At 51.7% G+C, this 27,316-nt stretch overlaps 1 protein-coding gene and 1 long non-coding RNA gene across 24 annotated transcripts in view; one reads left to right on the top strand and one right to left on the bottom strand.

Moving 5' to 3' along the window:
• Positions 1–6,539: 6,539 nt before the first annotated feature.
• The window catches only part of Tle3 (TLE family member 3, transcriptional corepressor), a 45,659-nt gene continuing 24,882 nt past the window's right edge, over positions 6,540–27,316 (top strand). For 13 of the 23 annotated variants that reach the window (XM_087563940.1, XM_087563944.1, NM_001436404.1 and 10 more), the window contains 4 exon segments: positions 6,540–7,636; positions 8,130–8,230; positions 8,690–8,753; positions 9,713–9,757. In XM_087563940.1, coding sequence (XP_087420066.1) covers positions 7,613–7,636; positions 8,130–8,230; positions 8,690–8,753; positions 9,713–9,757 — 234 coding nt within the window. In that variant the 5' untranslated portion in view covers positions 6,540–7,612. 23 annotated transcript variants of the gene reach the window in all.
• On the bottom strand, positions 21,825–23,429 carry LOC148004183 (uncharacterized). The gene is made up of 2 exons (XR_015627305.1): positions 23,230–23,429; positions 21,825–22,364 (listed from the first exon to the last, which is right to left on the bottom strand). It is a non-coding gene; the product is annotated as an uncharacterized LOC148004183 (long non-coding RNA).

Consider the following 27,316-nt stretch of genomic DNA (forward strand, 5'->3'; position numbering starts at 1 on the left):
GTATACATGACAAACATATTTGTAAATCCACTTAATAGAGGGACAGAAAGAGAGTAGAATTGAAAGGGGGAAAAAGCTGTCAGGCAAACTCCCTCTTCTCTTCCCTCCAACTGCAGCTCAGCCCCACCATCACAGAGCATGGACGCTAGGCCAGAGTTCTACACCAGCCTTCATCCAGGCCCCGTGCTTCCCTGAAGTACCCCCTCCCCAGTTTGCCCCAGGACACCAGCATGGGTAATTCTTCTCCGCCCTTGCTAAGATGGCTGCGTTAATACCAGCAAACTATTTCTTAATCTCCTAAGCCTCGGCTTTGAATCTTTAAAAAGGAAAGAGAAACGGCACAAATCTCTTAATTAGGACGCCCAATCACTTCGATAAATATTTACCCGGTTCCAGCATGAGGCATGGAAACCCGGCGCCATTAGTCAATAGAGGTCAGTGAAGTGTACCTTGGGAACAGCAGGATGCAATTCAGCCTAGCTTGGGAGGAGGTGTGGGGGGATGTTTCCAGTCTCAGGCTCCTGCTAAAGACAGGTGGACAAACACATTCCATGCCTAAGCGGCACACCTGTCCCCCACTGAGTCCCAGGTGGACGTGGTGGTAGCCTGTTTGTAAATCGCCTGCTAGTCTGCTCGCCTTAGCTTTCTGGACAGAGGTAGTAGAGCTACTGAGCACATCCAATATTCCGGGACCCTCCAGAGATAGTCCTAGCTGGGCTGCTTTGGTATTATTGTCTGGAACTCTACTCTCAGTTAACCAAGGTCACAGCACTTCACAGGCAGACCCCATTGTCAACTCCAACTCTTCCTGTGCCGACTTCTAACACCGCAGCTCTACATGCAGCCTAGATTCGGGATAGCCTTGTGTCTATCCAAAGGCAAGGGCTTCTCTCTCATTCTGGTACTGCATACTGTAGTCTTTCAGTAAGCTCTTGGTGGACTAACACCAGACATCATTCTTCCCATTTTACAACTGTAGAAACAGAGACTGAAAGAGTGGCCTCTTCATTCCTGATCTAAATAGCCTTCAGGGGCATCCTCCATTGGATGAGAAGTCTAAGATGGGGGTGGGATGAGGACAAGGGTTTTTTGTTTGTTTGTTTATTGTTTTCTTTTGTGTTTAAAGAAGCCAGAGCTTAGCTTCTTCCTTCCTCAGGACCAAATGACAGCCTGCTAAGTGGTAAAAGAAAGGCTCTAAAGAAGGAAGACTACCTTGGAAGGTTGCAGGAGAGAGAAGGCTTCTCTTGGTCTCCTCCTGCCACGAGGGCACTTGTCTACACTCCTGTGCTGAGTTCGAACACTATCTCCCCAACATGTCCTCAGAGAATCCCTTCACACCACTTGCATCCGAACCAGACTACTTCATATGTTTTACAAACTCACTTGTCCCTTTTCCCAGAAAACAGGACTCAGGTTTCTCTCTGCCTCTACCCATCCGGGTCCCCTCAAAGGTTAGCTTTGAATTATCTCCCCCTCCCATTCTTTCCTTCCAGTCCTCACCCAAGCTTTCCCTGTCGGGTTCAGCAGGTGGTAAGATATCCAAGGTTATCAAGGATTATGCAAAAGAATGGAAACTCCAGTGCCAGGCGATAGGTGTGCACGCTCTGGGACTTTCCTGGAGGTTCAAAGGGAGCTGGGTGCTCCTGGTGGGCTTGGGTCAGAACTATGCTTGACTTTGCTGTCCTCTGCCTGGAAAACACACACACACACACACACACACACACACACACACACACACACACACACACACGGGGGGGGGTGTTCCAGATGCTGAATCCCCCCATTTGTTGATACTTCATCATAACCATAGCTAACTGTTACTGACCACTTAATGTGCCAGGGTTATACCAAGTAGTACTTGAACAATCTCCATTGATCTGGGACTCAATACTCCAAGGTGGGCAGGGCTATTCTCTTCACTCAACAGAAGAGGAAATAGAAGCTTAGAAAGAGTTCACAAGTGCCCCAAAGTCACAAAGCTTGACCCAGCTAGAGAGTGGGAAGAGGGTTTAAGAGACTGTGGGAAGTCCCTTCACCACCAGGAGCCTCAGCCCTCTTTGCTGAAGTGAGCTGAGCTCTTCTTGTAGCCCTGACTGGCAGGGCAAGTGTCATTAAGTTGTGGACTCTGGAGTTGAGTTGCCTGGATTCAAGTTCATCAACCCCCAGAATGACCTTGAGGAAGTCATTGTACTACGGAGTAGTATCAATTGCCCATCTGCTCGGTAGGGGTGACATCAGCGGCACTGCCCTCATTCTTTGGGTGAGGATTAAACTTGTTAATATTTGCCCAGCGCTTAGACTGGAATCTAGTGCAGAGTGAGCACTGTGTTAAGTTTGTTAAACAAATAACAAATTCCCCTTCTGGCCCCACAGTGAGACGCTAGCTTGTAGAGGAAGATCTGGGATTACTGACGGATGGAGGTAGGGGGGTGTGGGGGGGTAGTTGGGGGGGTACAAACTTGCTCTAGCAATGAACAAATCAAAGGAAGGGAACCACAGAATCAACCAAAGAGAGGTGGTTGGCCTTGAGGGAGAAGACTCTCTTCTTTGGCTAGCTCCAACAAGAGGCTTCCCAAAAATCCGGACCAGTAGCTGCTGGGGGTTGGGAATGACAGGAGGGGAGGTTTACAACCCCACCCTGGGCCTTGAGATCAGTTCCTCAAAGAACAGGCCACAGTCTGGTGGCTAGCTAGAGGCAGTTTTCTTAATTCCGGAGAAAAACATATAACACTCATCTAACGCGTTTTGGATTTATTTTTAAGGAAACAAAGAAGCATCTCTGTGCCCACCCCAAGTTCCCACAATCATCCTACATCCCAAAAGAGGAGCTGGGGGCCCTCCGCTGCTGCAGATCCATCCCGGGCTTTCCATCTCACCGTGTGACTTTTTTTTTTTTAATGTGCCAGGAATTCCTCTCCCACGTGGGGTGGACTCCGAGGTACTCAATTAAGCAGCCAATGAAAAGTCAGCTCTCCGGTAGCAAATGACCCTGACACTTCTTGTAACATAAACAGTTGAAACGCTTCCAATTAGAACTGGAGACAGAGCTGTTTGAAGTCTTTTTCTTCAGTCCCCCCCTTCTTTAAAATAATTGTCAAGCGCTTCGGACAGTGTGTTGTGTGCATCTTTCTCTAGCATAAAATAAGCTCATTTCTTACAAGATTTGTGGGGTGGCATGGGGGTGACGGTTCTGAGTAGTAGCGAGATTTGAGCTTAAGGGACCTGAACCTAGTTACCCGAGGGCTCTGCTCCCTTTCGGTTTCTGGGTTCTGGTAACACAGAAGAAGGGGGGAAAAAGAGCCGAGGTGATAGGGCGAACTGGGAGCCAGAGTCTCATCAACTACACCATAAGAGAGGAATAGAACGAAAGAATGAATGAATTAGTGAGTGAATGAATGCCTTTCAGTAAATGCTTATATAAATTCAGCTTGCACAAACAAAGGAGTTTCTGAGTTTGGCGGTGAATCTAGCTGTCCTGGATTCCAATTCTAACCTCTCTGCCTAGCTCGCGGCCTATTGCTAAGCTTTTTTGTGTATTTGTTTCCAGCCTCTCTTCTACCCTATAAGACGGGCCGTCAGCCAGGCCTTGGGAGTGAAGTGAGGACGTAGTGGGTAACCATGGCCTGGTTTGTACCTATTAAACGCTCAAGGGCTGTCCTTCCTCACTGTGGGGAGCGCTGCTGCAGTTCGGCTCTGCCGCGGGGGCGGCGCTCGGCAAAACCGCATCCATCACGCTCATCCTCCGTGTGGCAGGCCCGGTGCTGGCGCCTGGGTTCACAGGAGAACTCAATGTGGAGTCTGCCTTGCACCAGCTCACGCTGACTAGTAGGGTCCTTGGGAGCACCACTGCCCTGGCAGGAGACCCGGAGACGGGAGACAGAGCTGCGGCGCTTTTCTGTACACAGTTCGCGTAGACTCGACCTGAAAGCCCAAGGCATCGGCTGCCGCCAGCAGGAGGGCGCCATCCGAGCCAGTCCGAAGGGAGACTGAGAAGAGCGGGGCCGAGTAAGGCGCCTTGGCTTGGGCATCTTGAAGGCATTGTGTTTAATAAATCTGGGCGACAAGCACACCCGCTATCTCCCCCCTCTCTTCTCGGCTCCCAAATCAAGACCTGCTGTAGGACCCCCAGTTTAAGGGGTCTTAAAACCCCTGCACTTTGATTAGCAGCTTCAAAGAGATCCCTTTAAAGTTCTCCTTTCTCCCCAACCTCACCTCTCCTCCCCTTGACACCCCTCCCCCAGCACTCCTAGGACCAGGACAAAAAAACTAAATGCAAGTTTAAAGGGGGGCGGTGGAGAGGGAGAATCTCAGACTTCCTGAACGCGGCCCATAGAAATTACCTATTTCAGACGTGCGCAGGAGTCGGAACATCGTGGAGTTTGGGTTTTGATTTTCTTTCTTTTTTTCTTTCTTTCTTTCCTTTTTCTTCTTTTTTTTTCAGGGTTTGTGTGTGTGTTTTTACCTTTTATTATTTAAATTGATACGTTTCATTACTAGGGAGAAAAATAAAATATTCCTTTGATACACAAAATCAAATTGATATTTAGCCTCTGCTTACTTTTTTATGCATGGCTCCTTTATACCACATGGTAGTGACAGATTGTTTGAGCTGGAAGGAAAAGCCATTCAAAGCTAATTAAGCAGCCATTCCAAGCACTATTTGCAAGCGGGAGGCTCAGAAGCCTCGGCATTTGTCAGCGCTCCCCCACCCCTCGTGGTTTTGACTGACAGCTCCGGCCAAGGACTGACAGCTCCCGGAATCTCCACCAATTACTAGTCGAGAGTCTCTTTGCTGGTCTGTGATTGGTTTCTAGACTTGCTCGGGGGTGTGGCCGGCGCGCCCCACGTGGGGGCCGGAGCGAGAAAGGGGCGGGCCGGGTAGGAAGCGGGTGCGCCCACCCGTGACGTAAGGGGGAGGGCAGAGAAGGGGGAGGGGAGAGGGAAGCTCCAAAGAGGAGCCATTTTGAGACTAATGGATGCTTTGGCCAGATGCTCGCATCTGTCGAGCTAGGCTTCTCCCTGCCCCCCCTCCCCTTTTCGGTGCGCATCGTACACGATTTATGTTTTTATTTAGGAGAATAAATAAATGAAGAGGGGAGCGCGGTCGAGGCCTGAGCGGGCTCTGAGAGGCTCCATCTCGGGGCGGCCGCTCACGTGGAGGTCCCCGCGCGCTCCCAGCTACTCATTAAGATGCAAACGCGAAACTCAGGCTCCTAATGAGGGGAAAATATAGATTCCGGGGGCGCGCGAGGCGCGCGCGCCCGCAGCGGGCCAGGAGTGTATGCTTGCGTGCAAGCTCGGTGGGAAAGCGGGGAGGGACCCGAGGACACCTGGGCGGCCCACTCGGCGTTGCCTCTCCGAGGCCCGAGGACATAGGGTGGGCAGTGTGCCCCGACGTGACCCTTGTCTGCGAGCATTTAGTTGGGCCCCAGAGTCGAATGTTTATTCCTCCTTGGGTGTCGAGGCTGGTGACCGTGGCCACTCCAGGCTCGCAGTCGCTCTTCTACGGGTGGCTGTCGACGCATGTGCCCGGGCAGACCAGCAGGCCAAGAAACGGGGTCGGGACTCAGGGTCGTAGCCGGGAGGGCCCCAACTTCGTGCATTCCCTTCTTCACCATCTCGGGCCCGGAGCACAGCTGAGGAAACCGCCTTGGCAAGGCTGCGGCCAGGATGTAGCTGTCCCCAAAGGGCAAAAGCCCCAAGTGGGGCTAGCCGCACTACTGAGCCAGTTGTCCGCAGACAGCCGGGCCCTTCCATCTGCGCGGCCCGCCAAGCCAGAGTTCTCAGACTTCCCCCTCGCCGGCAGCCGCCGTGCATCAGAGGCGCTGTTTATTTGGCTTTCTGAGAAGAAGGGCGAATGAACAAAGGAGAAAAGCAGGGCGCCCAAGGGTGGGAGAGGGGACAGAAACGGATAAAAGAAAGAGAAACTCAGTTTGGAGAACAGTCTTAGAGGTCGGAGGTAACTTTGGGAGCCAGCATTTTATCGGTCCTAAATCTTTTGAAGTGAAAACATTAAACTGACAAAGTGATTCTGTTTGTTTTATAGTATCTAATTGGGCTGCTTTGCAACCCTAATGAGATTAGAGGGGAGCAATCGTTCGCCGCCTCTGCAGAATCAACTGATCCATTACTACCAGCCACAGGTTTTAAGGATTGTACAGCTTGTCCTTTTTCCCCCTTTTGTTGTTATTCGTTTTCTCTTTCTCCCCTCCCGCCAAATAATTATTTGCTACTAGATCGTGGGAAAAAAAAAGAGGAAAAAAACCTAGCTGCCCAGGACTATAATATATATCTATTTATTATATGTCTTTCGGTTAATTCCTGATGTGAGGAGCGCTGTTTTTCACTCCCAAGCGAAAGTCACCAGCGGGTAGGGCCTGATTGCTACTTTTCATGCATAGTTTTAGACACAAGAGGGCATTGTGACGTCGCGCCCGGCGGCGCCCAGTCGCAGTCCGAGTCCCGTGGCCCCACGTGGGAGCCTCGCATTCCCATTGGCCAACGCTAGGCGAAGCCGCCACATTATTTTGTTACTTTTCAGTCCCTATTTGGAACTGCTCTCGCGGCAGTTCAGACCTCGTGCTCGGCCCCCTTCGCCTGTCTGTGTGTGGTATCCGCAGGTCCGAGCCACTTTTTTTTTTTTTTGAGTGCGTGTACGTGTGTGTGTTGAGTGCGTGTGTTTGTGTGTTTTGGGGGTTTGGCGGGGCGCGGAGAGGAGAGCCAGGCTGGGAGGAAGGAAAGAAGCCGCAGAGCTCCCGGGCTCAGGCTACGTCTCCCCCTCCGGTGCTCTCCAGCCTGCGCGCTCCTAGGCAGCAGGGACGCCGACCGCTCCCCGCCGGAGACGCAGCCGATTCACTTGAGAGCAAAGAAGACCCCTTCGCCGAGGCTTCCTATGCCGGCTGGAGTTAGGATGCCACGGCCCATTATTTGCACCGACTAACCCGGAGTTCCTCCTCGGCCCTGGGAAGGACTGGCGGCGGCGGCTGGAGCAGACAGAGCAGCAGGCTCTCTTCTCCGAGGGGAGGGGGGGGCGTCGAAGCGCCCTCGCTGGGCTCTAGCCCTCACCCACGGTCCTCAAGCCGTCACCTCGGTGGCCTGCTTCCTTTTTCTTCTCCCCGCGACTCCGGGCCCGACCGCCTCTGGGATTTGACCCGCGCGCCCCGGATGCTCCGAGCTGCCCAGACGCGCCCCCCCCCTCCAGCCTCATCGTGCTGATTGACCCGTGAGGGGACAAGAGAAACCCACCCCCCAACCTCCGGGCCTCGGGATCCTGCTCTGGAGCTGCCAGGGAGCCGATGATGTCCACGCAGACCCGGCTTCTGACACTGTCCACGCAGCCGGGGGAAGGTGGCCGGCCGCAGCCGGCCGAGCCTTAGGCGCACAAAGCGCGAGCCCGCCGACGACTTTGCCGCTCGCTCCGCCGCTCTTTGTCTGCACTTGGGGCGCACGCCCGACTCTGGGATTTCGCTGCGAGAGCGGGCTGGGGGGGCCGGGGGCGAGCTCTCGGTTCCCCGGCCGCCCCCCGCTCGGGCTCGCCTCCCCCCTCCCCCGCACGTCCCCGGCTCGGGCTCTCAGCGCTTCCAAGCTCTCGGAATCGCGACCCCTCCCTGCCATGTATCCGCAAGGCAGACATCCGGTGAGTAATTGCAAGTAGGCTTATTTAAGCATCTATCATGGCAGGGTAAACGAGGCAGTTTATCTAGCACCTCCATTTTGCTTGTTGCTACCTTTATGGTGCGCGCGCGTGTGTGTGCGCTCACACAAAGGGGCTGGGTGGGTGGGGGCGCCGTAGAGAGCCAAGGGTAATTGCGCTCGAGTGGCCCGGGCGGCCTGCGTTGGAGGGGAACGTGGGCTCCCGCCCTGGGCCCCTCTCCTAAGTCTTCCAACTCGCTCCCTCGGCACTTGGCCACGGGAGCCCTTCTGGCTTTGGGGGTGGTCGATATGCCCGCTTCCCGGTCCTGTCGGGAGAGCGTTGAAAAACTTGCTGGGAAGGTTCTGGGCTGTGGGGTGGTGGCCTTGCCGGTGGCTCCCGGCGGGGAGGGGCCAGGGACCCAGCGGATGCACGGGGCCGCGTGGAGCCCTTCTGATGTGCCCACTCCTCTCCCCTATGTCGTCCTTGTGGGCTCCAGGCACCCCATCAACCCGGGCAGCCGGGATTTAAATTCACTGTGGCCGAGTCCTGTGACAGGATCAAAGACGAATTCCAGTTCCTGCAAGCTCAGTATCACAGGTAAGGCGGGTGGGGGGTGGGCCCGGGCTGACGAGGAGGGCGGCCTGGCGCGCTCCTGCTACCCCCCGCAGGGCCCGAAGGGGACGTCGACCCCCGACTGCGGGGCCGCAGGGCCTCCGCCTTTTGTTTCCCCTCTCGGAGCGCACAGCCTTAACCCTTTGCGTTCCGCAGTCGCCCAGCTCCCAAAGCCCGTCCTGTCGAGGGTCGGGGTCTTGCGCCAGCGTCCGGGCCCGCCCCCGCGTGGCCGAGACGAGTCCCCTCGTCAGATCAAGAGAAGTTTGGAGTTGGTACGGCCAGGCTCCGGGTGGTAGGCACCCATTCCCACTGTCCTGAGGATGCTGGATAATGGGGGTACTCAGAGTGCCGGGCAAGTGAAGTGGCTCTGTGAGTCCCTAGGGTCCGGGTCTCGAAGGGGACCATGTAAGCACCAGGACTGAGAGCCTTCTCTTGCCCTCACAGCCTCAAAGTGGAGTACGACAAGCTGGCGAACGAGAAGACAGAGATGCAGCGCCATTATGTGATGGTGAGAGGCAACCCGCTGCAGGGAGAAGGGAGGGCAGGGCAGGGCACCCAGGCTTAGGGTCCAGCTGGGACAGTCGAAGGCCAGAGCTAGGCCCAGCTTCAGGACAGTCCCCTGAAGGGCTCTCTTCTTCGGCTTCCTCTTCCCTGCCACTTGGAGCCCGGGCAGAAAGAGAAACAAACCCACATTACTGGCCACCTTTGTAAAGAGCATGTCAGTTGTGTTTTGAAGGTTTCCCAGAGGGCTGGTTGCCTTAAACTGGTTAGTAACACAAGAGTTGGATGAGCCGGTGTCAGAGTTGTATAAAAATCCCTTCTGGAGGCCTCTTGGGAGTTTTCGGAAACTTTTGTTTGGCAGCTGGGATCCTAGCTAGAATGGGACAGAAGCGCCTGCCCAACCCAGAGTTTTTCTAGATTGGAGGAGCTGTTTAAAGCCCTCTGCCTCTGTGTCCCCTCCTCAAGATTTCCTCAGTTGGGAGTCTGGCCCTCCTCCCCCAGTTAGATCATCTTTTAACCCTGAGTTCAAGTCGACATCTTTCATTTGGGAGTACCCGGGTATGGGAGCCACTTAAGGGCAGGCTGGCAGCAGGTTTCCCACAGAAGAGACCTTCTACCCAGTGCTAAACAACCCTCAGAGGACGAGAGGAGGCGGTGTACAGCATTCCCTGTAGAGCCCGCACCTTGTATAAACAGCATATATATGGCACATGGGGTGCCTGTGGGAGGGGAGGCCCTGCTTGTCTTATTTTTTGTGTACAGTGTTCTCTTGAGTGGAGAGGAACACTTGGTCACTTCCCACTCTCAGCTTTCACACCTCCACAGGCTGCCTTTGTGGGTGGGTGGACTTTAGTGGCTTTGGACCCAATGAATGGTTTCTCTGAAGCCTTGTGGGGGGAGGGGCTAAATGAGACAAGTCCTTGTGTTGCCTGTTGATGACCCCCCCCCTTTTTTTTAATTTTGTAGTACTATGAGATGTCCTACGGCTTGAATATCGAAATGCACAAGCAGGTAAGTGCTTTCCTTTTTATATATAAATAATATATGTTTAAATTATAAGAGGTGTGATTTCTTTGGAGGGGTGTCCTCCCGTTTGAAAACGAGCCTGGGTCTTTTGGTTTTCCCACTCGGCCTTGAAGGGTAAATGTTCAGTGGATTCGTTCAATGAATGCCTGGTGCCTGGGCTTTGCTGGCTTGGGCTGAGCTTTTAGCGTTTGTGAACTTAGGCCTGATCTGGGATCTGGGTAGATAAAGGACCAAAGACCTATGGGAAAGTTGTCTAGTGGGTCCCCCAGGATCTGAGTGACTCCTGGAGGTAAGAGAGTTGGCTGTCTGCTTTTATCTGTTTTAATGTAAAATTCTCAAAAAGGAAATATAGGTAGAGTTCCATGCCTCCCCCCATTTTCTGTTCTTTTTCTTGCAAAGAGAGAGAGAGAGAGAGAGAGAGATGCACTGTCTTGATAAGATTACACTCTGCGGGCCTTCAAAGCCAGGCTGAGCTGTCGAAATGTAAGGGAATGGAGCCACTAACGGCCTAAAAACTTAAAGCCAGAGTGAAATGCAATCCTCTTGCCTTGCACTGAGGAGCGGGTTTCTCAACTCTCTCTATTTGAAGGCAGCTGTGTCCCATTTCACAGGAGGAAGCTGAAGCCCAGAGGTGAAGTAACTTGCCCAGGGGCCAGCCTCACCAGGCCTTTTGAGACGGGCTGGCAGTTGAGCTCAGCTTTGTAATCCTGAAGTCAAACCAGTTTAGCTAGTGTGGTACCCTTTGATGGATATGTAAACTACCTCACATTGTCACCCTTCTAATAACAGTATACCTCAAACCCAGCAAATACAAACACTCTTTATCTCCAGCATATCAGTAGCTAGTCCTGAGCTAGGCCAGGCTGTGGGAGAGGCCTGTTTGTCTATTTGTGTTCCAAGGAGAGGCTGCCTATAATTTGGCTTGGCGGACGATTAGCCTCGACTTGGCACGTATAAATGGTGCAGGCCGGTTGTTCTTTTTAACAATTGGTGTTCTTGAAATCTCAGAAGGCTGTTGACTCATTCTAGCCTTTGGTGACCGTGACTTGAATGGGATTTTCTGCTCTAAATTAACAGTCATTTACAAGGTTTAAATTTTGCTCTTTAAAGGGGGCAGGGCCCAGGGCAGGTGAGAAGGGCAGGTGACCCTGAGGGGAAGTGTGCAGATTCCTGCCCGCTCCAGTGGCTTCTTATAGACCCTTTTGAATCTGGTTTCTTTTCCCTTCCTGTAGGGAGGCCTGCTGTTGGGTGAAGGGTAGCCAGAGACGGATCAGCATTTAGTGAACGAAGTGGGAAGCCGGCTGTGGTTTCCTGAGGAATTGGTTCCCCAGGCGTGCACACATGGAGGCTACCACATTTTGAATTCTTGGCCCACAGAAATAATAAACAGTCTTTGCTTTATCTGTAAAGAAGGTTCTGGGGAGGATAGGCCAAAAATGGCTTTTGCCTCCTCCTAGGTAGAACTGGTGGTGGTGGTGGTGTCTCGGGTGTTTTAAGGACTGTGGGGGGGGGTATTTATGTAAAGTGCAAGGTACTGCCACTTCCTCCCTTTCTCCAGTCCTCCCCCTCCTTTGTGAATAGTATCTTGGGCGTGTTTTAAAGAGGGTAATTGCACCCAGGTTCAAAATTTATAGCAGTAGTTGTTGTTGTAAGAGCTTCTAATTAAGGTGTAATATGTCCTTGCATGTTGAGGACTGCATGGGTGGTGTTGCCCTCTTCTGAATACATGGTTGTTTGGCACAAAGCAGTCACCTTGGCTGGCAGAGCAAAGCTATTCCGAGCCCTGGGGATGCTATGAACTCAGAAGAGCTAAGCATCTCCATACTCTTGGTGGTGGGACTTAGACAGAGCGGCTGTGTTCCTCTGGGATGTCTGGCCATTCCTCACACAGGGTTCTAAGATGAGAGAATGCCTGAGATCTGTCCACATTGCCTTTAACCCTCTCAGCTGCCAGTGGTGGGGTAGAGGGATCTTTGCCCTCCTTTTTACAGCCGGGGAAAGCAAGGCATCCAGGAAGCCAGCACGGCAAGACCCTAGGGGCTTCTTTCAGAGCCTCAGGGCTGTAGAGCTGAGCTCTTTGCTCCAGGTGCCTCACCTTTGCCTTCCAGCCCCTTCCCAGCATGAAGGCAGGCTGAGCAGTCTCTGGGTTGGGTGAACTCACCCTGTGGCTGTGTAGGAACAAAGAGGCAAAGAGGTGGAGAAACCCTGACTGGGAAGCAATCCACCCTGACCTAATGGTGTGCTGGCCACTCCCTAGGCTTGCAAGGTTTTGTAGAAGAAAACCCTGCCACTAATTGTAGTGTGGGTCTCGGGTGCATTTGGCGGATGGTGGTTAGGCCTGAGCAAACAAGTTTATCAGCTGACCTGTTTAGCGGTTGACTGGTGTTTTATCTGCACACACAATCAAGTGACTGGAGTGCTTGAATTATTCATGCAGTGTCCTGCCCTCTAGACTTGACTGTGTGATTACATCTGCCTGGAACAAACAGGCTGGAATCTTCATCTTTAAGCGAGTAGGGGTGGGGGTGGGGACTGTATGTACTTTTATATAATAGATGGTCTACAGAGCTAGCACCTTGGGAAACGTGTGTCTGGTTATCCTCAACCTACACACACACACACACACACACACACACACACACACACACACACACACACAAAAACACACTTCACCACCACCACATATTTTTTTAAAAGCTCTCCTTCACTGGTTCCATGGGAAATACCAATTAGCTGAGAACCTTTCCTTCTGCCAGATGGTCCCTAGTATTGACAGAGGGCAGCTGATGAGGTATGTCCAGCCCGTTTTTATTTTACTGAGAGGTTAAACTCACTGTGGCTGGCTCTGTCCCTGGCTGTTTTTCTGCCCCCACCCCCACCCCCCATCTCTCTTCCAAGCTGTCAAATCTCAGAGAAGTAATAAATGGGTCCTCCTACTCTTCTGCCTCCCTCCCTAATTATGGTAAAGCAAAGATTACAGAATCACAGGCCTGGCCTGTGACTTGAAGAGGTCACCACCTCCCTCAGGCTTCTGCTTCCAGGCAGAGTGTCAAGGATGATTCAGCGAGGACCAGGGAGGCGATGATGGCTGACCGGCTCATCAGTTCCCGTCTTGTTCCTGCAGCGCCGCTCCAGTGTCAGCAGCAGATGACAAAGCCAGCTTAGAAACAGACTCCAGAGCAACTGTCATGCAGTGGCTTTGAGACACGGTGCTGGGGGAAGCCAGCAGGCTGGCCTTTCACCCTCTGTTGGTGAGCACTGATGTTTGGCAAGCTGACTCGAGGCATTTTGATTTGGGGGCAGCATCATGCCAATACTAGCCAGCCACTATTTTCAGTAACCCAACAAGTCCCAGAGACATGGAGCTGGAAGAGTGCGCGCTTTGGCTTCTTATCCAGACCTTTGAAGTCAGGGATGAGGAAGAAGGTTCAGAGACTGGAGCTGGCCTACCCAGACTTCCACAGTCACAGGTGGTGGGAACGAATGCTGCTACTGCAGACTTGCCTTCCCTACCCCAGGACTCCTCCAGAGCCTTTTGGTAACTCGCAGCCTGCTGTGTCTTTAATTACCTCCGCTTGCCCCATGCTATTATCCAGCCAGACTCTGGTGCAAACTTGGCTCCACCAAAGTCCAAAGTACCCCATTTGGGGTTGTATAACCGTGTCAGCTGAATGCTCTGTGTCCACAGTCCTGTCCCCATTTGCCAGCTATTTGCACAACTAATGATTGTGTGTTTGGTAATAAGACAGAGGGCAGGTTCACAGATGAGGTGAGGGCGGTTAAAAACCCTGACCGTTTTACCCTGGCCACAAGGTGGCCATCTACACAGGGCTGAGGACTGAAGACTGCAGGCAACAGTTTTCTGGAGAGAAGACCATGCCAAAAAGTTGGCAGACCTTGGTGGCAATAGGATGGGGGATCCAGGCACTGGTGCTAGGGCAGTGGGGCATCTGGGTTGAGCTGTGAAAGTTACGTCTTTGCTGGGCGCTCCTTCATTCACCCATGCCCCAGCTTCTTTGACATGAGCTGCGTGCGGCTCCTCCTTGGAATCATGGGGTCTGTGGGATCTGCCCAGCAGGGTACCATCTTGCTGTACCTTGGGAATTACTAAAGTCTGAAGCTCTTTTTACTTCTTCCCGTCCAGCTAGAGGGTGACCTAACCCTTGAGGTCACCTCTCCTCTCTGGCATCAGTGGATTCCTCATCTGTAGTAGAGTACAGAGCAGGGCTTTCCCCTGAGTCTTTTCCTCCTTGTACATCTGACCACCGAGACGACTCTGAGACTACATAAAGATAGAGAAGCCTGCTGGGAAACCCTACTCCCACTTCTACTATTCCATAAGCTCTGCTGAAGCAGGATTGTGTGCTTACCAAGAGTCCTTCTCTCCCTCCTCCACCCAGGAAGGGTCTCATCTACTTAGGGTCTCTTTTCCCGCGGTCCTCGATGCCACAGTGTTGAAGGGAGGAGAGAGTTGGCCGAGGAATATAAGAATATAGGTCTTTCTATATAGGAAAACGTTTTTCTTTATCGCTGTATAAAGCCCTGGGACTCCAGGAGCCCAGAGGCGATAAACTGCTCTCACCAGGGCTCGCCCCTGTGATCCCGCACAACACAATATGAACCTCGATGTCAGAGCTGTGGAGGATGCCCCTTTGCCAAGCACACCATCCAATAGGTGCTCAGTAAACACGTCGGGTTTCCTTCTTTGGGTTGTGGGCAGGTGGGTGGACCTACACTGCACCGAGCCCTGGGAAGGAAGTGGGGGGTTGTAATTGTGGGTTGCCTGCTGATCTGCAGGCTCTCTCTGTGGTTCAGCATACAGTCTCCTCACCAGCAAAATGAGAGAGTTGGATCCATTCCCCAAACGGTTATTAGGGGTCTGGGATGTGCTGGGTGTGGGCCGGGGTTGGTTACACAGCTGAATAAGACACCATTCCCTCCACTGAGGCATCGGGCCTCTAAATAAGTAATTGCGATGTGGTGAGGTAAGCGCTAATGTGGCCGCTGTGACACTTGCTTCACTCTTCCTGGGAAAGTGGAGACGGGTCACAGAGGATGTCCCTGTAGGAAGACTGTTACTTGAGTGGGGCCTTACAGGGAGGGTGGGAGGGGAGTTGTTAAAGGCAGAAGCCAGCAGCCGGAGCTCCTCCCAGGTGACAACAGCTCCTGGGATGGCCGTGAAGTACATTCAGGAAGCTGCAGTCGGGAAGAGTGGATTGGGGGAGGGCAGGGGCCGCACTTGAGAACTGAGAAGGTGGTGATATTGTGCAGCCCAGCATTATCTGAAGGCCTCTCCACTCACATTCACGACTCACTGGCTCCCTCTGTCCCCATATGGCTCTCCAGGGCTGGCCCTGATCCATCTGGCAGGGGGTGGGGGTGGGGAATGTTCCCTGCGAATGTGCAGCCTCCCCTGTCTGCTTCCCCACCATCCTGCTCTGGTTTGAACTCTATTCCCCAAAGTGGCATTGTCTCCTTTCTCATACTGGTAATTCTGTAATGACTGGGTCTGACCTGCCCCTCCCCCATATTTAATTCTCATCAGCCCGGCTCTCCACTTTGCTATTAATGATAGCAGCCAGCAAAATAGCTTTCAACATGCCATTGACAGTCTGGCTTAAGAGCGCACTTGAAGTAGTGCTAGACAGCTGAAAGCACCCATAATTGTGTACCAGAGTGAGAACTGCGTGCTCAAGGGCCTTGTTTTTATATGCTTAAAGGGACAATATCTTGTTTTCAACAAATGCTCTCTGAGACACATCCAAGATGCTTTCTTCCTTCCTCTTGTACCTCTCCTCCTCCTCTTGGCTCCTTCTCTTTCTCTGGCCTTTCAGAATAAAGGCTCCTCTCCACTGGGGCTGAGAGAACTTACGGAAGAGGAATGATCTACTCTGAGAGCAGGGGCAGAAATCCACTGGGCTTGCTTTAAGGCATCATCCACTTCAGACTCAAAGCCCACAAGGAGCCCCTTTCCCTGCTGACACCAGAGCCTCAGGTTTCTCAGGAAGGGAGCAAACACTCTCGTGCTGGTTGGCGTAGAGTTTTCAAGTCCTTGTGTTTCCTGGCCATGTTGCATGTCAGCCAGAGACTAGGGGATTCGGGCTACTGTGGCTGAGTGCAGAGGCTGCTGTGAAGGGCATGGAGAATAGGGAAGCCTATTGGAGCCAGCCTGAGTGCCGAGTCTCCCCATTTGGCCAGACTCCAGGAGGTTCACCCTTCAGCAGAGCCCTGAGGTCTAAGGGGCCTTTCTGGAAACCAAGAGGGTGGGTAGAGTGGGACTGGTATTCTTAATTGTAAGGTTGTACGAGCCAGAGGAGAGCTCTGGTAACTCCAGAGATTTTTACCGGTCAAGAGGGTCCCCTTTTCACCTCATCCACCATGGGTGACAAAGTAAGAACTCAGGAACCTAGCTATGGGAAGGGTGGAAATGAGGTCTGAGAAGCAGGGGAAGCCCTGTCAGCACCTGGAGTTTGGCTGTAAATGGTCCTCACTTCTCTCCATAGCCAAGTTGTCTTGGCAAAAAATTGGAGTCTGGGTCCCTTTCCTGTACCCACGCACGCACGCACTCCTTCAGTGACAGCCTGAAGTTCTAAGATGTAGCTATTACTACATCTTTGCATATGGACACAAAACTGGTGATTGTGCAAATGTCATAGATGAGAGTAATACAGCCACTTGAGATTTCCTGCAGCGCTTGATTGCCAAGCAGACGAGGCATTTTCTTCTGAAATGCTGGGGCGTTCGCTTCCAGAACAAGAGTATTAGACACCTGAAGAACTGGGTGTGGAGGTGTCCTGTATGCACCCGGAGGGGGCTTGCCTGTCAATTTGGGTGTGGTAGGGTGTAGGGGTGTGGAACATGGAACTGAGGAACAGGAATGTTTTGTGTTGACTTAGCCTCACTGCCTGCCTGGCCGTGAGGTGACAGCTCATTCTGCAGGAGACTTGGAGGCTGCTGTTAAGGGTTCTCTTTCTGATTGTATGCTGACCGGGGCTTTGATTGTAAAAGAGGTGGTCAGTGACCTGCGTCTTGATTTGGAAAGTATTTTCTGTTTGTTTTTCTTGCTATCTCATCATGTCAGAGGGGGAAGATGGGGATGATGCAGGAGAAGGGGTGATAAAGCTGAGGTGTGGAGATAGGAATGAGGAAGCGCCAGGCGACACTGCCCTGGGTTGTGAGAGGAAACTGAGTTGAAGGAAGACTTGAGGCTTGCCTTACCTTGGCTTTTGGTGGTGGGGTTCCTAGGGCTTGGCCTTTATCTTGGCTTTCCAACCTCTTCCAAGTTTTGGTTGTTTGCTTGTAGTTCTGAGACTGACTTTGACCCTCTGGAAGGGTCCACCTTCCCTCAGATGGATACACAAAGTCAGCCAGGGTTTTTTTTTCCCACCCCAGGGTCCTGTCTCAAGGGACGGTGCAGTGCAACCTGGGTCAGGCAGGACACCTCCTTCCAGCTGACTAAAAGCTTTGAACTCCACCCAGTCCAGTAGCCATGTGAATGAAAGAGAGGAGAAGGAATGATCAAGGCCACCTCCACTCCCACAGTCCATAAGGTCTTTCTTGACTCAGGGTTTGAAGCTGAGGACATTGATCAGACAGTCAGTACACACTTTGCTTCAGGAGGCAGGGGAAGAGGAGGGCAGTTTAGCCTAGACCAGGGTCTTGAGACCTCACCACTATTTTTCCTAGCGAAACAACTTTCTTTAGTTTCTCCCTAGGAGGAGACTGCAGCCCAGTTTAGCTTTGCCTCAGAGTAGAAGTACTCGGGGGCAGCCTGGAGGAATTGAGCTCTGAATAGCTCCTGCTTCTGCCAGCCAGTCTTAGGGACCTCACACATTATGTCCTGTAGGAAGTGAAGGACTTCCTTGAGTCAGAGTCACCAGCAGGAGTCACCATACAGGAGTCTGCTGCCAGGGTCCTCCTGTATGGGTTTGACACTAGCTTTTATATCATAGCCTAGAGGGGGAGGGGAGCCCTGTAGCCTTTAGCTTCCCTCTACCCTGTCCTTTCACTTGAATCTTACCCTGCTTCTCAAGAGACCCCTTCTTTGCAGACACCTTAAACTCCTATGTCAAAAGCCTGGGGCCATTTCCCAGGCCTACAAGATTGGGGAGGGTTTCTGACAAGCCTCTTTTTATGTAGGTGAGAATGGAGGTGTCAGCAGATTTGGAGTTTCTTGCAAGGAGTCCAGGTCCTCTAGAGAGGGAGAACCAGGAGCTTGGGAAGTGGGGGATGGGATACTCTGGATGACTAGAGTGGGGGCTTTGAAGTCCTACAAATATGGATGTCCGTCTGCACCTTCTGTACCCTATCAGTGTAACACTGCTGTCCTTTGTGAGGTTTTGCGAGTGGTAGGCTGGGTAAGGATCCTCCCTGCTAGTAGAGTAGCGGTGTTTGTGAGACTTTTCACAGCCGTACTTGCATTGCCCAACATGGTCGCCATTAGCTACATAGAATGTTGAGCAATTGAAACGTAGCCCTGTGGTGGCTGAAGAACTGAGCTTTGAAACTGATTTAAACCCAGTTGCACTAGGCCCTGTGTGGCACCTGGCTTTCTAGACATTGGGGATTTGGGAGGTGCGATGGGGATTATGGGAGCGCGGATGCACAGGAACTCCCACACACAAGACAGGTCTCAGCAGGGTATTCTCACACTGGGACAGATAGAGCCTCAAAATTTCCAAGGCCTCAGAGAGGGAGAAGGGAAAGAAGAGGAGAGGAAGAGCCAGGCTGCTTAGGCTTCTCTGAGCCCATCTCATTGTTGCGCACTTACTCCATAGTTCAGCCCTGCAGTATCTCTGTCTGACCCATCCCCAGCACCATGAAGCAGGTGCACTGCTGTTGGAAGGGGTCAGATGACTTGTGTGTGGTCAGTTGGTAGGGTCATATCAGGACCACATCTGTTTGACCTGGGCCATATCATGATCCCTGACTCAGAACCACTTTGGGCTTTGGTTCCAGTGCCCAGAAGTGTTCATATAAATCCTTTTAAGAAAAAGCGCGTGCATTGGGTTGAAATCAGCCTGGTCGGGGGCTCTTACCCATTGGGTTGGTTGTCAGCAGCACTGCTGTGGACCTGACAAATGTTTGCAGGCATTGCTGACTCTCCTGTCCCCCAGGAGCCAGAATTCACTAGCACTGGTTGAGAAGACACCTGTCCGAAGGGAAGAATCAGGCTGTAGCCCTGGGGGGTTTGGTTACTTTCATCATGTGGAGAGCAATCCTTGCCCTCTCTGGACCTCATACCGCATCCGTGAGGTGGGAGGTTTTCTGTCCGTCTGAGAAGTCGGTTTGAGAGCGAGTAGACGGTGAGACAAGTGCCTGAACTTGATTTCCACGGCCTGTGAAATGTCTCCACTTACTTGAGTAAAGGAGACCCGCTGACCCTCTGAATTTTTATGTAAGGAGGGGACGTGCTCCGTGCTCGTGAGAGCAAATAGAATAGGACTCTGTTTCCGCCTACTCAGTCTGCCGCATGCTACCTCGGTTTCCCAGTGAGCCCCTGTCCTCAAAATGTCAAAGCAGTTGGTTTCATTTGTAACCCTGACCTGGTGAGGAGACCCCCAAAATTTAATGAGCTGCCTCAGCAAGGGTAATGTGACTTTTACAGCCTGTTGAGGGGCAAGGGGGAGATTTGCATAATGCTCCAAGGGGGGATTAGGTGGCTGGGGGTTGCCATGGCAACCCCACAGGGATGAATTGAGAATTTTCCTCCTCACAGGAGTTGGCCAGTGGAGTCTGGGAAGGTGGGGGAGGGAACAGGGGGTTATCCAAGGGGAGGACTGAGGAGAGGGGAGGGGGAATCCCTTGGATGAGTGGGCAGCTTGGGGGAAGGTGTAATCTGAAAAGCCCCCTCTGTTCTGTCCATACAAGCAGGCTCTTTGAGAGCTGACTCCCTTCGTAGGGGGTGGGAGGCAAGCAATTTAATGTGTTTGGGAACCAAGAAATTAAAGTGAACAAATATTTAAAGATTATTGGATCTTGTTAACAGGAAGCTGGATGGATGGAAAGTGAGAGTTAGAGAAATGAAAGTCTTAAGGAGTATTAAGAGCCCAGGGAGAGACGGGGTTGTCATGGGGGGGTGGTGTCATCAGGTCAGTTCTCCCACCGAGTGGGGTTCTTCCTCCCCCATTTCTAAGAGCCCTCAGTGCTGTACCCTTGGCCCTCACCTCGCCCATGCTTCAGGAAGACCGAGTGGGAGGACAGCCCCAGGACGGGTGCAGGCTCCAGACTGGGCTGCAATTCCTTCCTCCTCGGCCCTTCCCACTCTTGCCTGGCATGCTGACTTCTTACAAGAACAAGGAAGGCCCGTTGCTTTCAGGAAAGTGCCTAGAAGGGTCATGTCACCACTCAGCAACCCTAGGCTCTCTGGCTGGGGAGGCCCTTGTGACTTCCTTCCTCTCTGCCCTCCTCACTGTTCCTTCCTCTCATGGGAAGGGCACAGGGGCCGACGCAGGAGGCATCTTGTTACAGGCCAGCCTTGCCATTCTTGCTCTGTAAGACCAAGATCTTCGGGGTCATGTGGAGACACAGGCACTTCTCTGTACTCAGTCTTCCTAGCATAAAGACTCCAGCAGGCTTCCTCAGAGGGCGTAAATATTTAATGGTGTTGTAGTTATATATAATTTGATCAATATGTCAGTGCTAAGAGGGCCTTTAAGGAGGCTCACCTATCACCAAGCAATCTGTGATGTAAACCAGCACCCCCCCCCCTTCCCTCTGGCCCCTGAAGCCGCAAGCATCATCTCCCAGGCTGCTAAATGGGTCATTTATCCCTTTCTTAGTCCTCAGCGGGGTTTGTAGCGTGGAGGGAATGAGGCCTGGGAACACCACCCTGGCTTTTGTTAGCTTCCTTGTTCCTCCCCCTCCCCTGATTTTCTTTCCTTTGTTGATAAATACCACCTGTCTCAACCCAAGGAGAAACTGCCTGGCCAAGGCTACCGTCTTATTCAGTAATTGAGGGTCCATCAGTTTAGAATTGTCCAGGAAATAACAAGGGGTATGTCAAATCAAAATTGCCCAGACATTTTGCTCTGGAATCTTCTAGTACTTGCTTGCTGGGTGGTTATGAAGCCTTGCTTCTGGGAAGGTGAAGGCCAGAGCCACCTCACATAGCTGCTGGCCCCAAACTCTTTAATTCAGGTTTGCTTTAGTTACTCCAAGAACCAGGTAGGTAAAACCTGGTTGAAATGGGAGGGGGGATCCCAGAGCTGATTTGACACCCCACCTCAAATACAGGAGTCAGAAGATTAACTGGATGCTGAGAGATAGGAGTCTGACGCTCCTTAGATTACAGTGGTTGGCTAGACACAACTGGGTTGGACATCATTGGTTCTGTGTGGCTTTGAAGTGTACTTCGCACTTCTGGTGGGCAGCTATCTGTTCCTTGTCTTTCCTCACACATATGTGGAAATGTCTCTAGACTCATTTGTTGACTGTCCGGGACACTGTTCTGATCTTCACGGAAGAAACGCTTATTTTAGAGCTGTAACTTGGAGCTTGCTTGGGAATGCTGGGTGGTGAGACATGCTGCTACTGAGTTTTGGTGTGCACCGAGAGATTTGTATAGGGGGTGTACTGTGAGATATATCGTTATTTCTTGTATTAGCCGATGTCCAGTTGCTGTGACAAACACCTGGCCAAAGCAATTTCAAGGAGCCTGGGAGATGTCTCAGTTGTTAAAATGTCTGCGCTGCCAACGTGAGAACCAGAATTTGGATCCTAGTCTGCTGAAATGCATCTAGACTCTAATTGGCAGAGATGGACAGAGGCAGGCAGTTCCCTGGCCAGCCAGCCCAGCCAAATTGATGAGTTCAAAGTTCATTGAGAGATCCTGTCTCAAAAACAGGTGTGAATGATCAAGGAAGAGCCCTCCGAGTTGACCTCTGGCCTCCTGACACACAAACATGCATATCCCGTACACACACACACACACACAAAGAAGTTAAGGAAGGAAAGGTCTTAGCTCCTGGTTGAGGGTACAGATGGTGGGGAAAGGCAAGGGTATCTGGAGGCATCTGGTCATGGTTCTTCTGCAGCAGGGAACAGAGAAAGGTAATGCTGATGCCTTTTTACTTCCTCCTTTTCATATGTAGGTTAGGACATAACTCGTGGGATAGCATACAATGACATAGGGTAAATCAGTCTTTCTTACCACCTCAGCCCTGTCCTGAGAGTCACTGGCATGCCCTGAGGTTTGTCTCCTGTCGGGTTGATAATACTGGCCGCCATGTTTCTCTTGCTTGAGGCTCTAGGACAGTTGGATGCAGTTTAGATATTGGGCAGATTGAAGGGCTCAGGGGAAGATTGGATTTCGGGATCCAGCCATCGGGAGCATCGCAGACTTGCCCAGTGTCCATCACTCATCCAGCTGTCAGGGTGTGTCTTGGTATACACCCCCACTGTTCTTCCATGTAGAGGCATCTCTGTGGCTCTTTGTTTGGCAGAGCCGTGTGAGGAAGTGGGAAGTTGGAGGTCACATAGCGACTCAGGCCGTTCAGAAGTGTGTGGCGCTGTAAAGTCTGACAATGGCCCCTGAGACCTAAGTGAGCTGCCTGGTTTGCCCATCCGGTTTCCAGGTAACACGAAAGAAAGCCTGGAGGAGAGAAGTGGTTTGCTTAAACTTGCTGGAGACATCTGGGAGTACAAGATGGGTCATTTCTTCCGGCTTTAGAGCTTCCAGTGCTCTTTAACCTCCTCCTCCTTTTGGCCTGGCAGAGGTTAAAATGAAACGCAATCTCATTGTCCCCAGGCACGGGCGACCAGGAAGTTTAAAGCTAACTATCAGTGAGATGGTCTAGTGGAGTGACCATCAGACACTGTGTACTGTGTCAGGCATGGTCAGCTAAAGGAGGAAGATAGGCACAAAGGCTGACTGGATGCCGAAGGGCCTGCAGCAGCAACTGGATGCTGGGGGTGAGGGCTAAGGGTTGCCTCCATCTCCTCCTTGCCTCAGTGTCATAGGTCAAGGGTCAGGGATGGTCTGAAGTTAGAGCAGATGCGGGTAGCAGATCGCTCTTACAGACACGCACTTTCAGGGTATTCATGACTCCTCAGCCTCCGGCCCGCTGTTGGGAGGTCTTGCTTTAATGAGGAGAAGGATGTGCACAGGAAACAGAGTGCTCTTTGGGAAATGACACTTGCCCCCCATGATGTTGTTTTCATTAATTTGCCTAACAATCTCAGTAGACACTCTGCAGCTGTTCCTCCCAACACCCAATTGGTAGCGCAGACTCGAAATGTGTCAGGACTCCGGCCCTTCCCTGTCTTCTGTCTGTCTCAGAAATCAGTAGCCCTGAGCAGCAGTGTGTTTCTGCAGGCAACGCCGCCACCTTTGAACTGTACTTAAAAAGCGCTTTGAAAGGCCAGAGCAGCCTCCCCAGACACCTTTCCCCAGAATGTTCAAAGCAAGCCATCCTCCCTCCCACCACCTCTCAGGTAGATCTGAAGACCAGGCTTACCTGCCGAGAGCCATGTCCTTAGGAGGCAGGGAGGATGGAACCCAGCTTGCTGAACCCTAGCTGCCATACTGGTACGGCGCTGTGCCTGAACCCCAGGAGTTTCCTAGTGCTCACACTAGCTCTAGTGTGGTGTGTGACTTGTCTTAATTGTCGAAATCACACATCTAAATTCTTGTCCCCCCCTTTTTTTTGGAGCGGGTGCTGAGAGGTTGTTTGAGTTGGATCAAATGCTGTTTGGACAGCTGTTGTAATCAGAAATGCTGTCAATCATTAGCCTTGACGGTCGATTTTCTTTCAAAATCATTTCTCTGAGCTGTCTCAACCTACTGAAGTTTGGCTTCCTGGCCGGAAGTCATTTAGTGGAGTCACTTAATGGGTGCGTGTCAGTTTCCCCATCTGGAAGATAGACTGTTAGGTGCCTTCCTGCAGGGCTGTGAGAGTTAACACATAGAGCGCTGGTGACTGTGGGTGGGCAAGGTAGGTGCTTCCCTGATACTCTTTCAAAGCGTTTGTGTCTGGGCAGCTGGTTCCCTTCTTTGTTTCTCAACCTTCCTAACACTGCTGCTCTTTAATACAGTTTCTCATTTTGTGGTGAGCCCCATTGTAACATTTTCATTGCTACTTTATAACTAGAATTTATTACTGTTAAGAATTACAATGTAAGTAAGCCAGGCTGTGGTGGTGGCACACGCCTTTAATCCCAGTACCCCTGTACTTGCGAGGCAGAGGCAGGCAGATCTCTGTGAGTTACGACAGCCAGGGCTACAAACTGAGTTCTCGGACAGCCAGGGCTATACAGAGAGACCCTGTCTTGAAAACAGAAAAACCAAAACCAACCAACCAAACAAACAAAAATCATAATGAAAATATCTAATATGTTCCCCCAAAGGGGTAGCAACCTACAGATTGAGAACCACTGCTCTAATACAACCCTCCCAAGAAATTGTTTGGTAAGTCATTCTCCTTTTCACACAGACAGTAAAGACTCAGCTGTGCTTCTTTGTGGAGAGAATAAGAGAGATGAAGTGACCAACAGCTCATGCTGTGAGGAAAGGCAGGAGACAGAAGCAAAGGCCAGCCCAAGCCCCAAGACAGGGATGTCTAGTGGTTATAAAAGTTCTCCAGATGTCGTGTACGCCCCCCCACCAAGGACTCTTGGTGACTTGTCGGAATCCTTTCTGCCAGGCAGAGGCCTCTGTCATGCTTGAGCACAGGTGCCAATACCATAGCCTTCCAGAATGTTCTTCTTGGGAGTTGTTCTGACAGCTCCTGTGCTCAGTCAGTGTTTGTGGTGCTGGAAAGGGGGATGAACGTAGGGAGGAAGAATGACTGCTTAGTCTCAGCCACCCACAGGGCTCCTGAGCAATCCAGCTGTGGTCACTTGGCAGGGGTACCAGGCCTTGACCTGAGCATAGCTGTGCGATTCCAATGGATCCATTTTCTTAGTGATAGAGGATGCTGGGCTCTAGACCCAGTAAGGTATGAGAAGTTTCCTGTAGGAAGCCAGTAGTCACAAGCTTCCTATAGGTTGGGGAAGGAGAATGCCGAGGCCTTCTAATTTTCTTTAATCACCAAGATCCTGACCCTTGACCTGATTAGTAGAGGACGTAAGCTCAGTCTGAAGCCCTTGAGAGCTGTAGTAGGTCAAATGGCTGGCAGGGATCAGAGTCTGCCTCCACCTTCCTGACTGTGTGTGGGGAATTGATGGGTCAATGAGAGACCCAGCGAGCTGGCTTGTGCTTGACCTGTCTTGGCATAGACATTCACCATGTTTAAAGGGCCTAAGCCATTGCTCACCACCACCTCCCTTCCAGCTGACTGTCAACACTTTCCCCAGCACAGTCCCTTCCACAGATGTTACCCATGTAGGGAATCGTGGCCGTAGACGTACTGCAGCATGGTGTCTGCGTCTACATGGCACAGACACAGTAGAACCGAGGAGATGGCCCAGGCACTAATGCCCTTGCTGTGTAAGCATGAGGGCCTGTGTTCAGAACCCCAGTGCCTGTGAAAAAGCCTGGTACGACAGTGGGAATCTGCGCAGGACTGGGGTTCGCAGAGTCAGGAGGATCCTAGGAGCTCACTGGCTGTCAGTCTAGCTGAAGTGCTGAGCTCCAGATTTTCTAACAGATTCCGTCTCAGAAAATCAAATGGAAGGTAAGAGAGAGGCACAAGATGTCAACCTCTGGGCTCCACATACATATGCACACATAAGTGTACAGGCAGCATACATGCACCACACAGGCAAGAAAAAGAATGGCTACTAGTACTGTTTATTCTTTGGCCAGGTATCAATTGAGCATGCACTGTTTTTCCAGTCATTGCTACTCTTGATTGTTGGAGGCAAGAGTGCTTAGGCCAGGGTCTTCCTCAGCAGCTGGGCTGATGAAGCGTCGGTGTTTGGCTCTTTATGGGTCCTGTTCTCAGCTTCTTGTTCTCGGCCATCCATCGTGAGATGCAGGCTGATTTCAGCACTCTGGCTGAGTACAACTCTTACTCCTGTATTTTGTCCCCCTTCCCTATTCATTGTCTGTGAACAAGTGAGAAGGGTCCTGTTTTGGAGGGGTACACTTACCTCTTCCTGCTTACATAGGCTAACTTAGACTATACAAAGCGATCCTCTAAGAACCCTTACTTAGAGCAAGAATGGCCGACATCCCTGAAAAGGGCCAGAGTCGCTGTGGTTAAGAGTCTTGCAATACAGAGAACAGCCCAACGGAACAAACAATTTGTGACCAGAGAAGTTGAGAAATCTTGACGTGTGTCATTTTTGTTGCTGTCTGCCACAGTTGTGCAAATGTGGGTCTCACCAGCTCTTAGCCTGAACGCTACCTGCCCTACTCCCAGAGAGCTTTGAAATCGGAGACCATACTGATGCAGATGGTCTGGAGTTTGAGGGACAGTCCTTCACAGTAAAGAACTGTTCTGCTACAAAAGCCCAGAGCAGTGCCTGCTGGGCAACACTGGCCCTGTTTCTGAGGAGATCCAGCTGTCCTCTCATGGCCCTGTCCCCACCCAAGAGCTGGGCAGGTTCTCTGGGTTGTATCATCTGGCCCCACAGGGCACAGGCTAAAAGCCCTTCAGGCTCCTGTCAGGGCCTGTTCTTGCCATAAAAGGGAGACATTCTCTCTAGTGCCCAGTGGCCCCTAGACTCTTAGACTAGGAAGAGGTGCTGGCCCCAGGAATTCCCCAAGGCCAGCCTCTGTTGGTGAGACTTCAGAGGGCGTTGTCTTTATCTGAGGCACACTAGATTTCGCATGCAGAATCATCTGACATGAGGATGATCACAGGTTTTTAAAAGGCTGTTGTCATGGTTTCGTCAGAAAGATTGCCTAGTGCTGATGGAGGCTTTGAAGGCTGTTCTGAGACCTTCGTCCTGGCTGCTCAGGGTTCAGACAAGATAAGAAAGCCAATTCCAAGAGTTGTCTGTCAGCCTCCCTTCTGGGCTCAGTTAACCATTTAGCAGCACTCTTGATCTGGGATCTGAGTCAGTCACACATGGTCCCACTGGAAATTCTTGGTATTTTAAACATGGGCTTGGCTGGGAAGCTGGGGCGGGCAGAGAAGTGAGCTGATACTCTGGGACCAGCTTGTATGAGGGTGTAGGGAGGGGCTGGAGAGATGGCTCAGAGATTAAGAGGATGTAGGAAACCACTGCATTCCATTCTTAGACTCGGCTCGGGATTGAAGACTTACCATACTACAGGGGTTAGAAGAGATGGTCAGAGTAGAGCACGAGGGAGTCACATACCACTGCGTAAGAGGCTGGCCCTGGAAGAGCCCTTCACGCCTTGGTGCCCTGGGGCTCTCTTGCCTTTGACCTCTAGTTTGGAGCATCACTGGGTAGCTCAGTTCTCTCTGCACACTGGATTTCAGTTTGTCACGGGTTTTCTGGAATATGGAATGGTTGTTTGGATACAGTAAGGATTCTTTCTAGAGGATGTCAGCTGTTGACCTGAGTCTCACATAGGCCACCTCCCCTATGAAATGGGAACTTTCTAATACATGATCAGGAAGCCCATGGTAGGGGGCTGCAGTGGTAGTGGTGGTGGGGTACTGAGACTGACTGTCTCAGCATTTCAGTGAC

Source organism: Rattus norvegicus, chromosome 8 (genome assembly GCF_021556685.1).
Source record: "Rattus norvegicus strain SHRSP/BbbUtx chromosome 8, alternate assembly SHRSP_T2T, whole genome shotgun sequence".
Classification (NCBI taxonomy): domain Eukaryota; kingdom Metazoa; phylum Chordata; class Mammalia; order Rodentia; family Muridae; genus Rattus; species Rattus norvegicus.